The sequence below is a fragment of the Anomaloglossus baeobatrachus genome, chromosome 8, assembly GCF_048569485.1.
Source record: "Anomaloglossus baeobatrachus isolate aAnoBae1 chromosome 8, aAnoBae1.hap1, whole genome shotgun sequence".
Classification (NCBI taxonomy): Eukaryota; Metazoa; Chordata; class Amphibia; order Anura; family Aromobatidae; genus Anomaloglossus; species Anomaloglossus baeobatrachus.
The window spans coordinates 124,893,429-124,910,466 of NC_134360.1; the positions used below are offsets into that span (position 1 = coordinate 124,893,429).

A 17,038-nucleotide genomic window follows, 5' to 3' on the forward strand; every position below is an offset into this window, starting at 1 on the left:
ACTCAATGGATGAAAAGCGCAGTGAAAAATGCGGGAATAATTGACATGCTGCGTTTTTGTGGGACCACAAAAACGCAGCTGAAAAAAAACAGATGTGTGCGGACAGCAAAAATTAAAACTCATAGACTTTGCTGGGGAAGCAAAGTCCTGCAGTTTTGAGGCCAAAAACGCACCCGAAAAACGTGCAAAAACGCCGCGAAAAACGCACTGTGCGCACATAGCCTTAGACTGAATACATTCTTTTACAGTGAGATAAATAAGCTTCTACCAAACAGTGCCAAAAATCGTTATCACAAAAAGGCCTAAATGAGAGTATTCTTATCCTATACTATACTCATTTCTTATTGCATCTCTTCTGGCTGCTCTTTGTAGTCTTAAGGCCACTTTACACGCTGCGATATCGGTACCGATATCGCTAGCATAGGTACCCGCCCCCATCGGTTGTGCGACACGGGCAAATCGCTGCCCGTGGCGCACAACATCGCCCGGACCCATCACACGCACTTACCTGCTCTGCAACGTCGCTGTGACCAGCGAACCGCCTCCTTTCTAAGGGGGCGGTCCGTGCGGCGTCACAGCGACGTCACTAAGTGGCCGCCAAATCAAAGCGGAGGGGCGGAGATGAGCGGGCATAACATCCCGCTCATCTTCTTCCTTCCGCATTGCTGGCGTGTGGCAGGTAAGGAGAGGTTACTCGTTCCTCCGGCGTCACACAGAGCAATGTGTGCTGCCGCTGGAGCGTCGAACTACATCGTACACGCTGCAGCAGCAATATTTGAGAAGGGACCCCCATGTCACCGATGAGCGATTTTGAACATTTTTGCGACGATTCAAAATCGCTCATAGGTGTCACACACAACGACATCGCTAATGCGGCCTGATGTGCGTCACAAATTCCGTGACCCTAACGACATCGCATTAGCGATGTCATAGCGTGTAAAGCGGCCTTTATTCTTTATAAGTTGTCTATTTGCTACTGATTTTTCTATAAATTTGGAGACTAAACTTCAACAGTGAATGAGACCTCAAAAATGTCATCCACACAAGTGGATTTTCACTGTGAATTTCATCCTTTGCAATGAACAGGGTGAAATCTACAACAAAATCCAGAATGTATTTTTTGTCACATGTGGACATACTTTATTTAGACTTATTTGCTTCGGCATATACAGTAGGTGAAATAAGTATTAAACTTGTCACTAACTTTCTAAGTAAATATATTTCTAACGGTGCTGCTGACATGAATGTCTCACCAGATGTTTGTAACAACCCATCCAATCTACACAGGGAAAGAAATCAAACCACAGATGCCTATAAATTTAGTGATGTGTAATAATAAAAAATGACACAGGGAAAAAGTATTGAACATGCATACTGAAATTAATTTAATACTTCATACCAAAGCCTTTGATGGTGATGACAACTTCAAGACACCTCCTGTATGGAGAAACTAATCACATGCACTGCTCAGGTGTGATTTTGGCCCATTCTTCCACAAAAACACTCTTCAAATCCTGAATTTTTTATGGGCTCCTTCTATCAACTGTGAGCCACACCGTTATGTTCCCCCCTTTAAACTTCACTTGTGGGATGGTGTTTTGGGGGTAATATACTGTGCCTTTTGGGATCCAAACATGCTGTGTATTGTGGCATACAAATAGTTTAAGTTTGGTCTCATCTGAACAAACTATTTTCTCCCAGTATTTCTCAGGCTTATCTAAATGTTGTTGAGCAAATTTTAAACGCACTTGAACACGATGTTTATTCAGAAATGGATTCTTGCATGATCCGCATGCATACAGACCATGGACGTTGAAGGCATTACTTATTGTTTTCTTTGAAACAATTGTACCAGCTCTAGGTCTTTCTGTAGCTCTATACAGGTAGTTCTTGGCTCTTGGACAACTTGTGATAATTATGTTCACTCGTCTGTCTGAAATATTGCAGGGAGCACTTACTTTATGGTGAAATTATGTTCTTTCCATTTCTGGATTTTGGCCCAACAATGCTCACTGAAACCTTCATTAGTTTAGATTCTGCTGTAATCAATATAATCAGTATGTTTTTTGCAATAATAAGGTTGTGAAGGACTTGAGACAGCTCAATGGGTTACTGGTCATGAAATGTTTCTTGTGTGGCATTTTGGTATTGAGACACCTTTTTATAGGCCATCAGTTGAACCAGCTGATATTACTTTTCAGGATTGTTTTCTAATTACTTATAGATTTCAGCTGGTGTCATGACTTTACATGGCTTTTTAAATTTCTCTTTCTTCATGTGTTCAATAATATGTTTCTGTACAATTTTTCATGATTACACATCACTTATTTAGTGGACATCTATGGTTTGAGTTCTTTGCTGTGTGGATTAGATGGGTTATCAATATATGGTGAGATAGCATCTTTAGAAATATATTTACTTGGAAAATTGGTGACATGTTCATTAATTATTTCACCTGCTGTGTGTGGAAATTACCTTATAATTATCTTTTTCTCACATTTTGTTCAGCATTCTAAAAAGAAAAAAAACATACACAGTTGTATACAGCAAAGAAAGGACCCTATTATGCTACCAGGCTTTGCCACCCAGGCTACAAGATAGTTTAACCTGCCAATACTCACTCACTATTGCCACGCTTTAGTAGCCCATGGGATCCTTCTCCATCCCCATTCAGTTCCTCTGTAGTGAGCATTCCTTACAACAGAATAGCAATGGGCTTCTCCAAGGCCACATACAGTAGCCAATACATAATCTACATCTGTGAGGCATATACATAAAAAAGGTAATTATAGGCACATCATTCTAAGGATGGTAATTCAGACTTTCTTTAAATTTGAATATTTTGGTTGAACATTCTTAAAAAAACATTGTAGTTAATAGCATAGATTTGTGTATATTTGAAGAGATAATTTACATAGATTGTAAATTAGTTGAAATTATGAGTACATCTGTGGGCACATTTAGCTTACAGAATTGTTTGTGTAAATTGGAACTGTCAAAACAAATTTGATGATATTTTAAATTTCTGGATTAACATTGATTGGCAATATCCATTCCTGGATTTTAATATTGCAAAATCTTGTCCTGCAAACATTAAAGGGGTGGTCCAAAACACAAATTAATTTTAATACTAAATACCTATATATTTGATGTCATAATCCAATCTTTTTTCTAATATACAGTACGTTACTTAAAAATTCCCTTTCCTTCCCTCACTATTAAACTGCTTTATTTTTTTCAACTTTTTCTTTTGTGACGCGTCGTTTGAGCATCTCAGTACATGCTGGGATAGTCAAACAAGTCGTCTTCAGGGGGCAGAGGCTGCTGTCACTGCCACAGTCTATTCCCCTTCCTGAAATGAAACATTATCAGTAATGACTGTTTCAGGGTTGGGCTGGTCCCTGTTCTAATGAACAAGCATCAGTTGTCAATTCCAACATACGCTCACTTTGACACTGCACTTTCTCGCCATCTCTGATCAGAAGTCACAGGCCAGAAGAAGAAAGGACTGTTAGTGCAAGTTGTAAAAATACCTGGCATGCAGAGACCGGCACCATTCCCGCAACTGATGTCAGTAGAGCAAGGACTCACCCAACCCCTATAACAGAGGTTACTGATGATGACGCTACATTTAAGGGAGAGGCATTTGTCGCACCCAGGGAAGGGGGTACTCGGTCCTGGGCGGTTGCAAATGGGAATGTCTCTCTGGTGGCCGTTGCCTGGTCCCATGCCCTGGGGCTTCTTTTGAAAAAGTGGAGTATTTACAGGGGAGATAAGAGTTAATGTTCACGTGACACCACCTGCGGGTTGTGGTTAAAGGTGGAGAACCGCCGCTGCTGAATGTGGATACTCCCAGAGCTGGTGGTGGTTGCAGCAATGGTGTTAGGCCCTCCGCAGGTAGAGCCGTGCCTGGGCGATGTGACAGGGTAATAGCGGAGACCACACAAGGTTGTAATAAACAGTCTCTACTCACTAGGACCCAGAGGTTGCTGGTTCAGGTCCCAAGGAGTATCAGTGCCAATGTAGTGACCCAGGTTGCTCTGTCCCCGGCACTCTCTGTTCATTGGGTCCCCGTAGTGTGGAGCGTTTGGGGCCCAACTGTCCCTTTTCGGGGTTACAGTCTCCTTCTCCATACTGCAGGCAGTGCGGACCCTGTGGGGAGGCAAGTGTCCGAACCCCAATCCTAGTTTACTGCTAATGCCCCTGGATTATTTGGTTTGATGAAGTCCATGAAGGTGTCCTCACCAGGCAGGTATTTATCAAGCCGTGTAGAACTGGCGCCTGATCTAGGGCCCTGTGCCCCGTGCATGCTCTGGTCCCAGTGGTACTTATCCGTACCCACCCTGATGACCTCTCTCCTGTGCCCTCGGGGTCCCTGCTGCACGGACCCAGCTCTGGCATGTCCACACACCTTTCTGTGTGCCTCATTTCTCTCGACTGACTGCTGACCCCTCTCACCATGCTGGCTAACCTCGGGATTCGTTACTTCCATGGCGACCATCCCCTTACATGGTTAACCCTCTATGCCCGGTGTGGGAGTGGAAAACTAGAATTTTGGTTGTGCTTTGGTGGTATCGGCACTGGTACTCCAGGTCCAAGGGAGTAGGTCCTGCATCCCCTAGAGGATGCAGTTCCTTGTAGTGCCTGGAGTGGCTCAGGGGCGCTACACATTGATAGGAGACTCTGCTCCCTGATGACAGTTCATTTGGGTATCCTAGCATTCACTGGGAGTGAATACCCGGCGTGTAGAGACCTGTGATGTGACTTGCACTCCGGATATTCTAACAATGCACTCTCCTGCTGGCTCGTTACTGCTGATCTGAGCAGGCAACAGAGAACGCGCTGTCATTGAGCACATCGCACAGTGCACAGTAAGCAGGATCTAGCCCTGCCCCTGAAGTGAGCGTCATTGATGATACTTTGTTTCAGGGAGGGGGTGGAGACTGGTATTCTCAAATAAAGCGTCATCAAAGAGGAAATGGAAAAAAATGAAATATGAAGCTAGTGTAGTGCTGGAAAGATAGGGGATATTTAATTAAAGGGTATTAGGAAACAAAGTTAGATTACGACATCAAATAGATAGCCATTTAGAGTTAAAATTAATATGTGTTTTGGGCCACCCCTTTAAACATTAAATAGATATAGGACTATTCAATTTCCTAGATTTTTCATTTTTTTTTAGATTTACATTCTTGGTAAAAAATGAAACTGAATGAAATTGAAAGAGTAGACATCACCTGCTTTACTCTGCTCATTAGAAACTAGGGCGGTACAGCATGTGGATATTATTTATTGAATTATTCATTTATGCATTAATACATAATATATACATACTACGTGTAACATTCGGGCTTTTAGATTTGAACGTCTTATGTAAATAGTGAGCTCCTATGGCAAGGAGTGCTGTGTCTGCAGTTTGTCATCAATGGTGTGATGTTTGTGTTGGCATAGTTTACTGTTAGACATTTACTACAGAGAAAAACACACCTGACTTTCAGATAGTTCCTGGCAGTGAATATATTGCTCTGTTATAAATGGCTGTATCAGATTCTCAACTGGAAAAGTAGTTAGCTATGATTCCTCAAGTCAAGTAGACACTGGAAACTCCTCCCCGACCTCTCTTCCCTTGTAGGGAGACAAGACCAGTGAGCTGCAGTTCTCCCAGCTACACAGAGCTCAGCGCACCCAGATCTTATCCTCAGTCTTCAGCACCTTTAGCCTTTTCTTGTGTTGTAACTTGAGAAGACTCTGTGTGGAGCTAAAGAAAGAAGACCCAGCCTCTCCTGTCTGGCTGTCCTGTTCATCCCTCTGCAGTTCGGAAAGGCAGACAACTCAACAAGTTGGCAGTCCTCTATTAAACATGAAAGCCACAACTCGCATTTGATTCAGACTCACATTGGTCAAGTAAAATGAGTAGAAGACGTTCTGGCTTTACTTTATGTTGATCAGTTGATGACGGTCTAGAGTAGAATAATTTGGATCTGTATGGTGACATCACCCTTTTGCTATTCCTATGGATCCACACAGGATTATTCTTCTATGTTTCATTCATTTCTACATGAGTTATGTTGCCCTTGGAAGAAGAAGTGAGAATCTTAGTCCTTCTCCAGTTCAGCCAGCAGAATCGATCCCAGGCTCAGAAGACAAAACACTGGAGGATGAATCTGAGAACCAAGAGAACATTTTGTCTCAGGTAACAACTTTTTGCACATCTACTCAGTGTAACGTATTGGGGTGTGCTGAAATCCCCGTAATTACCATGAAACTTCATGTGGAATATCATTTACAATGCCTATAAATGCAGTGGTAAGGTAAATCCACATTTTAGTCGATATCTTTTTAATTTAGCTGTATCAATATTGGATTGATTACATTAGGTTGAATATATAAATGTGATTAATACAATTCATATTGTTAATTAATAAATATATAGATGAAGCCCTATTTTTTAATGGATTCTTAGAAGAGATAATGCATAAAAATCATATTTCTGAACCCCATTGAGAAATTGGAGTGAACATTAATTCTGATTTGTCACAAGATTTCACAACACAAAATTAATACATAGATCTGTTGTCTGATGAGGTTCATGTACTTGCTTTGAAAATCCACGTCAGAATGGTTGTATAAAACTGATATTAAAAAGGTTGGACAATCCATCTTCAATATCACCCAGTCTGCTGAATAAAATAAGACAAAAACATACCTACCTCTTGGACAGGCGGCTTTCCTCCACTTTGAGGGCTGCATCCTCTGATGATCTTATGGCATTGTTTGTGTCGGTGAGCACTTAAGCCTGGGGGCATTCAAAAATGGTTGTCCACAGATGGACAACTTTAAGATGAGCATTTTAGGAGTAAAGATGGACTCTGTGAAGCATGGCATTTCAGAGAAAGTACTCCCTCCTCATCAGGTCTATGAGAGTTATGAAATAATATATGTCTCTATGGGGAAATCTTGTGATATACCCCTTTAAAATAAAGCATATCACCCCCAAAATGCAAATTCAACTACTTAAACATTTATATGGGGGATTTAACCTCTATAAAATGATAACAAGTAATATACATTTTAGTGGTATAGTTGCAAATGAAATAACTTTTATTTTGCATGCAAATGAGGGCACTTCTGTACACTCTTGATCTTGTGTATCAGCACTGTCCATGATCCTGACAGCGCTCTATTTCCAAGAGCAAGCATTTCCTAAATTCAAATCCTCATTCTTGTGCTTGCGCAGTGACACTGGAGGAGCCCAGTGGAGCGCCCATGAGCAGCGCACACTCAGCGCATCCGCTCCGAGCTGAGTAGGTGCCAACCCTTGCATTGGGAGAGCTATGCTGGGTTAATCCAATATCAGTGTCCACAGAAGGGACGTGCATTGCAGATTAGAGAATAAAAACAAGCACATTTATTGGACCAATCGTTGGTTCTAAAGCCTGCTTTACACCTTTCAATTCTGCATACAATATTGTATGAGATGTGACACGCCCCCATCGTATGTCTGACACGTTCAATTTGTTGACCGTGTCGCACAAACGATTAATTGCTGTCACACGTACTTACGCTTCCATACGTCCTCGATGTGGGCGGCAAACATCCGCTTCCTGGAGTGGGAGGGACGTTCAGCGTCACACGGCAGCCGGCCAATAGAAGCGGACGTAAACATCCCGCCCACCTCCTTCCTTCCGCATTGCCGGCGGGAGCCACGGGACGCTGGTAAGATCTGTTCATCGTTCCCGGGGTGTCACACACTGCGATGTGTGCTGCCTCGGAAACATTGAACAATCCGACGTTCAATTTTTAGGTTTTGAATGACGTGTATGCGATGAACGGTTTTACGTTCAATCGCAATCGCACGTAGCTGTCACATGCTACAACAACACTAACGATGCCAGATGTGCGTTACTTACGACGTGACCCCGCCGACACATCGTTAGATTTGTTGTAGCGTGTAAAGCCCGCTTTAGGTCCATTCTAATTTCTGCACTCTGGATACTACGTGCTTTTGTGTATAAAGTAGAATTCAAAGAGACCCAGGACACATAGTAAATACAGATACTCAGCTCTTCAAAGTTTATTGGCAGAATAATAGTTTATTAAAAATAGATCTGTTGTGTGAAAATATGTGAACAATCTGAGGTAGTGGTGGCAAATAAAATCCAGGGAGTATTACCATTACCACTGAGCTGAGGAATGCAGTGGTTAAGGAGCTGACGACCAGAGTAGAACATACAATCAATGTATAATAATACAGTGCTGGGATTCCCACAGAGACAGCACTCCTAAACCTGGGAAGATCATATTTTGTAGGGGCAGGGGTGAAGTTTACTATCAGGTGAAGACAATGGGTCTTTAATAATTACATGTACTTGTAATTGACACATCTTTGTCAGGCTGCAGCCTAAGGGTAAAATCTGTCTTTACCGGTTTAGGAGATTACTGGATAAATGAAGTAAATCTCAAAGAACAGTTTTCTGTTACTTATTTTACAGAATGTTTTGAATTTAAGCTAAATTGAAAGATTCAGATAGATTTAAAGTGAAATCAGGATGTCTGTGGATATTACAAAGTATAATAGGATACAGCCAGCTGATATTATTTTGGCAGTACTGTACATATCTAGCTAGGTAAGAACCAGAAGAAAACTAGGATTTAAAATAAAATACAATAACTTCTCCAAACCTCATTCTTCTTTTGCAAAAAAATAAATATTTGATCATTTCAATAACTTTTTGCTTTTAGGAATAAAAGAAAACATTTTCATGCCTGAAATTGTTTCTCACATTCTGAACATTAAGTTCATTATTGATCCAGTAGAGAATAGTGGGTCAGAAAAATTTGAATTTGCCTATTCACGCGGACTTTCCTGGGAAATTCGATATGCAGGAAAAGTTATTATCCTCAACTTTAACGTCCCTTATTACACCCTGGGATCTCTTTATATCTCAAAGCATAATAAACGTAATATGTAAATAAAAGTAACCTTCTGCTTACCGTAAGCACTACTCATCTCTCCAGACCCTATACTTCTTCTTCTCGTCGCCACCCGTCCAGTCCTCGTCACATCTTCGGATAACCATAAGCCTCGCTGAAATACCCAGGCTCCTGGAACTAAGCTGGGATTTCCAAGTATGATGGACCTGGGAGGGTTCTTTGCATGCGCTTGCAAAGGCACAGTGCAAACTGCGACATTATGATGTCTCAAAGAGAGCCGTGACCTTTGTGGGTGGAACCGTCCCTTGCCTATCAAACCTGTAAGGCCTAACTTAGCATGAGAGGCCTGAGGATTTTAAAGCAGCCAAACGAGATACAGACATGCGATGAGTACCAGACTGGTGGCGGTGAGGGGCGTAGAGTTGGAGAAGTAATCGGTAAGGAGAGATTAAGGACTTTTTTATTTTTTAACATTATGATGGCATTTTACACTTTGGAATTTTAATAAGCAATTTTATTTAAATGCATAGAAGAGAATTACAAAAAGAAATTCTGCATTTTGGAAAATGCGAATGTCTGAAAGATTTAAGTTCAATTCAATTCCACTTAAATTTATTTGCTCATCTCTAATACCCTGGGCAATATGTATTCTTCAAGCTGCCCTATGCACTTTAAGTGTTCATTCCCCACTTAGGCTCAGGGTGTGTGGGCATAATATCTTTTTAAAGCAGGTGCACACATCAACCCACTGTAAAAATGCTAAATAAATGGTAAAAAGAATGATCATCAGTATTGCAATGGGAAAACGACTTGCGCATATGTTCAGTCTTTGGAGCTTCTAATAAACATTTCAGGTTTTTTAATTAACCTGGGCATTGTTCATGTGACTTCTGCTTAAAAGCTACTTGTTAGTTTATTCAACACAATTCAAATAAAAAGCTGTAAATCACAAGACATCATAATAAAAACTGAGAATACAAAAATGCTTAAAGAGAAAAGAACCCAGATTGTCCTGCAACCATCAGCACAGGAATGAATCACTATAATTACAATCAGTACCAAAATACATCATCAGTTCCACCATCAGTATTTGAAAACAGCAGGTGAACCACCATCAGTATGTTAATACAGCACCAGAACCACCCTCAGTACATAAATACATCCCCAAAACAACCATCAGTACATGAATACAGCACTGGAATCACCAACAGTATATTAATACAGCACCAAACCCATCATCAGTACATGAATACATTACTAGAACCACCATGAGTATAGGAATACTGAAACAAAACTACCAGAAGCACATGAATACTGCACCAGAAGTCACTCTACATGAATGCAGCACAAGAATCACCAACAGTACAAAAACATAGCCAATGCAACTATAATCAGCACAAGAATACACAATCAGAACCATCATCAGTACATGAATACAGCACCAGAACAACTAGCTGTACAATAATACAGTACTAAAACCGCAATCAGTACATGAATACATTCCCACAACCACCATGAGTACATGAATACAGCACCAAGACATCAATCAGTACATTAAAACAGTACCAGAACCATCACCAACATATGAATAGAGCATCAAGTGTACAGTAGTGCAGCAAACAATTGCAATGGCAGTTCAGTGCCAAACATATACAATTGTATCTCATGAATTTGCAACTCTTAGTTTGTCCATAACACAGATAAGGAGATGATGTTAGTTGTTGTTCCCAGCCATCATCAGACTGCAGTCCATACAGGATCCACAGAGCTGATTTGAGGCAGGCAGTAGCACTATTAGATATTTAAAGAGTGCTTTAAACTTCTTATATGTTTTGGGCCCTTTAATTTTTAGTAGATTGATGTAGGTTTAGAATTTGAGACCCCCATGACAATGCAAAAGTCCTTTAAAAAATGTACAGCTGAAGAGAAAGGAATATAGAGAATACCTGTTTCTTTACTTCATTTGTTCTGCACTGTCTGTATGCACTCCTGTCTCCTGAGCTGTGCACTTCTAAGAGGTCTATTAAATTATTAATAGGGGAATCAGGACCAGGTCCTCCAGTAGTCTGCTCAGAATTAAAGGGCTTAAAATATAAACAATATCCCATAATGTATTTTATGGTGCATTTACACTGGCCGATAAGCTGATATTTGGTTCTCGATTATCTAAACATGCTGTCAACCAGTCAATGCATGAACAAAACATTAATTCATTGGGTGAAATAATTTTTTAGCTTGCTTAAATATCATCATTCCTGGAAGCCCACTGTCTTATGTAAACATGTGCTACTAATAACAATGCTATTCTATACACACAGAACAATCATGTTAACCATTGTTCTCGCACATAAAAGTGTGGTCAGCCTGACTGAACAAAACTGCCAAATGGCTTCATATAGCAGATTGGCGATTGTGTAAAGGCCACGATTGTCCACTGTACCCTTAGATCCAGGTACATTTTATGTGACATCTTCTCTTTTTGTAGTTGTTCTCATCCCATTCTTCTTCATATGGGTCTGGCTCCATGATGACTTTTCACAGCTGGAGCTCTTCTCAGCAGATTTTTCTCTTTTCTGGTCTTCTGAAGCATATCCCGACATGGTGCCCTTAAAAACAACAGTGTAATTTAAGTGTTACCTATATACAAATAACCACCCACGCTGAGCCCTAATAAGCCCTACACTGTGCCCATGAACAAATTATTATTCTTCACTGTGCTCTCTGCACAAAAAATGATTCACACACTGCCCCTCTTACCATACATTGCCTTCACTCTATCATCGCCTATAAAATATTTCTGCCATGCCATTCCCCCTTTATTTATGGTGACCACAAAATAGTTCTCCTCAAGAACTACAACTGACACATTTCCCGCCTATTAACGAAAACACAACACTTTTTCCTCCCTTATGAAGTATGCCCACCACAACTTTCTCCGTTCTGCCATCTCTGCGCAAACTGATGCTCTAAGCACTGGCAATAGGCACAAAAAATATCAAAAATGTTGTGCAATCCTCTCTGTTTTTGATAACCAGCCAAAATAAAGCAGACTATTGGGGGTGCAGCCCACAATTGTCTATTTTACCTGCGCTGGTTATCAAAAATAGGTAGGGGCCAACGGTCATTTTGGGTTTTTTTTCAGATTTATTGTTCACAGCAGCGGACAGGCAACTTCCACTTGCAGTACAGCTTGCTGATTGACCCTTCAACAAACTTTATTAATGTACGAACATTACCCTACCTCGAACACAGACTTTTTCTTTAGTCCGTGTTTGAGTCCGAGACCCGGTCACCCGCTGTACGTTATGAATAGAGATGAGCGAACCGGCTCGAGTTCGGTTCGCCAACGTCTCGTTCGAGTTCGGTTTGGCGAATGTTCGACGAACCGAACTCGAACCGCATAGGAAACAATGGCAGGCAATCACAAACACATAAAAACACCTAGAAAACACCCTCAAAGGTGTCCAAAAGGTGACAAACAACTCACAACACAACACAAACACATGGGAAAGTGACAAGGACATATACTCATGTGAAAACAAAAGAGCAGGATAAGGAAAAAGAGAAGGAGACACAGATATAGACATGGCACGCCCTTCTAAAATCATGTAAAACACCGCAAGGTGACTCCAAGCGGAGTCTCCCTTTTTTCCAAAAATTGGGCCACACACACACCCACCCCTTCAGTGGCAGCACTTGTGCCCCAGTTGTACACTTCACAGCTAGATTTGCATCAATTACATTCAAAAACACGCCATACTTAACCGTCCCCAGGATGACACCGGGGTAGGTAGCAAAGTCTTTCCTGATCCCAGCGCTGTGCATCTTGGATCATTTTTAAAAACAATGTAAGCAAGGGTTACTCCAAGCGGAGTCTCCCTTTTTTCCAAAAATTGGGCCACACACACACCCACCCCTTCAGTGGCAGCACTTGTGCCCCAGTTGTACACGTCACAGCTAGATTTGCATCAAGCACATTCAAAAATACGCCATACTTAACCGTCCCCAGGATGACACCGGGGTAGGTAGCAAAGTCTTTCCTGATCCCAGCGCTGTGCATCTTGGATCATTTTTAAAAACACAGCAAGGGTTACTCCAAGAAGAGTCTCCCTTTTTTCCAAAAATTGGGCCACACAGACACCCCATCAGTGGCAGCACTTGTGCCCTAGTTGTACACTTCACAGCTAGATTTGCATCAAGCACATTCAAAATACACAAGCATTTACTCTCCCCAGGATGACACAGGGGTAGTAAATTCCTTGTGGATCCATGACTTGTTCATTTTGATGAACGTTAGTCTGTCCACATTGTCACTGGACAGACGCGTGCGCTTATCTGTCAGCACACACCCAGCAGCACTGAAGACACGTTCAGAGACAACGCTGGCAGCTGGACACGACAAAATCTCCAAGGCGTAAGTGGAGAGCTCTGGCCATTATTCAAGATTTGAAGCCCAAAATGACCAAGGCTCCATTTACAAAGTAAAGGCATCGATGTTTATTTGAAGATACTCCTGTATCATCCTCTCCAGCCGTTGACTATGTGTCAGACTTGTTGTCTCTGGTGGCCTTGCAAAGGAAGGTCTAAAAAAATTATGAAAAGATTCAATAAAATTGCTGTTAACAGCACCAGATACGGTGCTACTGGTACGGGTAGACTGTTGAAGATGACGAGACCGTCCCATGTTTGTCAAGTTACAACTGGGAGATTCCCTCCCTGCACCTGCACGGTTGTTTGGTGGAAAAGCCGAGCTAAAATCGAGTAACAGCTTCTGCTGATACTCCTGCATACGTGCGTCCCTTTCTATGGCTGGAATTATGTCACAAAATTTGGACTTGTACCGGGGATCTAATAGTGTGGCAAGCCAGTAGTCATCATCACTTCTAATTTTGACAATACGAGGGTCATGTTGGAGGTAGTGCAGCAAGAAGGCACTCATGTGTCTTGCGCAGCCATGCGGACCAAGTCCACGCTGTGTTTGTGGCATAGAGGTGCTAACCGTTCTTTCTTCCTCTGACATCTCCCCCCAACCTCTTTCAACTGAAATTTGACCAAGGTCTCCCTCATCCGCTGAGTCTTCCATGTCCATGCACAGTTCGTCCTCCATTTCTTCATGTTCTCCTGCACCTTCCTCAACATTTCACCTGCTACCGTGCGCCCTTGTTGATCCCTGTCCCCCATGGTCCCATGCCTGGCGCGTTGGTGATGATGAAAGTCTGGACCTTGGTGATGTTGTTGTGTCTTGCGCAGATGAATCCTCCTGTAGTTCCTCCCCTTCCTGTTGTCCCACCCCCTGACTCCGAATAGTGTTTAACGTGTGCTCCAGCATGTAAATGACTGGAATTGTCATGCTGATAATGGCATTGTCAGTGCTAAACATATTCGTTGCCATGTCGAAACTGTGCAGAAGGGTGCAAAGGTCCTTGATCTGAGACCACTCCATCAGGGTGATCTGCCCCACCTCTGCATCTCGTTGGGCCAGGCTATACGTCATGACGTATTGCACCAGGGCTCGGTGGTGCTGCCACAGTCGCTGTAACATGTGGAGAGTCGAATTCCAGCGTGTCGCCACATCGCATTTCAGGCGATGAACCGGCAGGCTGAAAGACTTCTGGAGTGATGCAAGTCGCTCAGCAGCGGTGGTTGAACGGCGGAAGTGAGCAGACAGTTTTCGTGCCCTGTTCAGAAGGCCATCTAGGCCGGGATAGTGTGTTAAAAATTGCTGGACAACAAGGTTCAACATGTGAGCCATACAAGGCACGTGTGTCACCTTGCCCAGGCGAAGGGCCGCACCCAGGTTTGCAGCATTGTCGCACATGGCCTTACCAGGCTGCAGGTTGAGTGGAGACAACCATTTATTAAACTCAGTCTCCAGAGCTGCCCACAACTCATCCGCTGTGTGACTCCTCTTTCCAAGACATGTCAAGCTAAAGACCGCCTGATGCCGTTGCGCTCTGCTGCCAGCATAGTAATGAGGGGTGCGTTATTCCTTCTGCGCAGTGAGAACGCTGGTGGCCTGACCAGGCAGGCTTGGGGCGGAGGTGGAGGACCCAGATGAGGTGGAGGAGGCAGAAGCAGTGGCGGAACTTGGACAGACAGAGGATTGACACACAAGTCGTGGGGACGGCAAGACTTGTGCAGCAGACCCTTCACCATCTATCACCATAGTTACCCAGTGCCCAGTCAGCGACATGTAACGTCCCTGTCCATGCTTACTGGTCCAAGTATCGGTGGTGAAATGCACCCGTTCACACACAGAGTTTCTCAAGGAAGCGGTGATGTTGTGTGCGACATGCTGGTGTAGCGCGGGCACACCTTTCTTAGAGAAGTAGTGGCGACTGGGCATCTGGTACTGGGGCACAGCGACAGACATAAGGTCTCTAAAATCCTGTGTGTCCACCAGACGGAAAGGCAGCATTTCGGTAGCCAAGAGCTTACAGAGGGATAAAGTCAACCTCTTAGCTTTGTCATGGGTCGCAGGAAATGGCCTTTTATTTGTTCACATCTGAGGGACAGAGATCTGGCTGCTGTGTGTAGACGGTGTTGAGTAGGGTGTCCCTGGAAAAATGCACGTTTGTGAGGAAAGTGCAGGTGTAGACATGATGTTGCCTTCATCCAACGTTGGTGCTATCGATGTCTGAGAGAGCTGTACACACGCACTTGTTTCCCCTTCCAAACCAACTGACGACCTACCAAGCAAACTGCCTGTTGCGGTTACAGTGGTGGAAGTTGTGCGTGGGAAACCAGCTGTGACAGCTGTCCCCACAGTCCTAAAAGATGAAGAGCGCGCGGATGCACTGCAAGGGGCAGGCGGTGGATGGTTTGCTCCGCTAGGCCGCATTGCAGCACGGTGAGCTTCCCACTGGGACATATGATATTTATTCATGTGACGATTCATGGAAGAAGTTGTCAAACTGCTGAGGTTTTGCCCTCTACTAACAGAATCACGACAAATTTTACAGATCACATAATTTGGGCGATCTTTTGCTATGTCAAAAAAGGACCAGGCTAGGCAAGGCTTAGAGGGCATGCGACCTGCTGATCCACCCCGACTAGTGCTCAGAGGCACAGTGGTGGCTGAGGATGCAGTTGTAGACGTGCTACCAGTACTCCGACTCTGTCCAGGAAGGCGCAAGGTAACTTCGTCATCAGTTGCATCCTCCTCCACCGTCTCTGTTGACCTCCTCGAGGGCCTGACTGTGGGTTGACAGTAGGTGGGATCTAGAACTTCCTCATCAATTGTTGTGTTTGCACTCCCCTCACCCTCAGACCGAGCCTCTTCTTGCACTGACCGAATATTTAAGTTGTCATCCCAATCTGGTATCTGCATCTCATCGTCATCAGTATGTTCCTCATTGTCTATTACAACAGGTGTTTCAGTTTGTGAATAAGGGTCAACATTATGCTCAGAAACTTGGTCATCACGGCCTGAATCTGAGTCACAAAGGTTCTGGGCATCACTGCAGACCATTTCCTGGTCTGTACTCACTGTAGCTTGGGAGCAGACCTCTGATTCCCAGGCTATAGTGTGACTGAACAGCTCTGCAGACTCAGCCATCTCAGTTCCACCATACTGTGCAGGGCAGATGGAGACTTCAGAGCTGGGAGAAAGCAAGTGTGATTGGGATGACAACTCAGAGGACTGGTGTTTTTTGGATGCGGTAGTTGAGGTGGAGGAGAGGGCAGTTGTTGGACCACTTGAGATCCATTCAAGCATTTTCTTTTTTTGGCCATCATCTACCTTTGTTCCAGTTGTTCGTGTCCATAAAAATGGGAGCACATCGGATTGTCCACGGTAAGTAGTAGACATCTTACTTTTGCTGGAAGATTGTTACATACCGGCGCCGCCATAGCTGCAAGCAGCCTGCTGCGGTTCCTGTTGCGCCAGTGGGCTGCTCCTTCCACCACGTCTAAGTGTGGAGAGGCGGCTAGTGCGCATGCGTGCGCCGATTTACCCCAGCCAGAGTCTAAGCTCAGTGTTTTGCCTAGTGAGCATGCTCAGCCTGATTGTGTTATGTCTGAGACTAAGTCCTCAGTTCAGGCTACTGAGCATGCTCCCACAATTAACCCTAACAGCCTCTTTGCACAGGTACTTGGACTTCGT

At 43.4% G+C, this 17,038-nt stretch overlaps 1 protein-coding gene across 1 annotated transcript in view; it reads left to right on the top strand.

The window, feature by feature from the left end:
• Positions 1-5,674: 5,674 nt before the first annotated feature.
• The window catches only part of OLFML2B (olfactomedin like 2B), a 659,606-nt gene continuing 648,242 nt past the window's right edge, over positions 5,675-17,038 (top strand). The window contains exon 1 of the mRNA XM_075321982.1: positions 5,675-6,193. Coding sequence (XP_075178097.1) covers positions 6,014-6,193 — 180 coding nt within the window. The 5' untranslated portion in view covers positions 5,675-6,013. The remainder of the gene's footprint in view (positions 6,194-17,038) is intronic.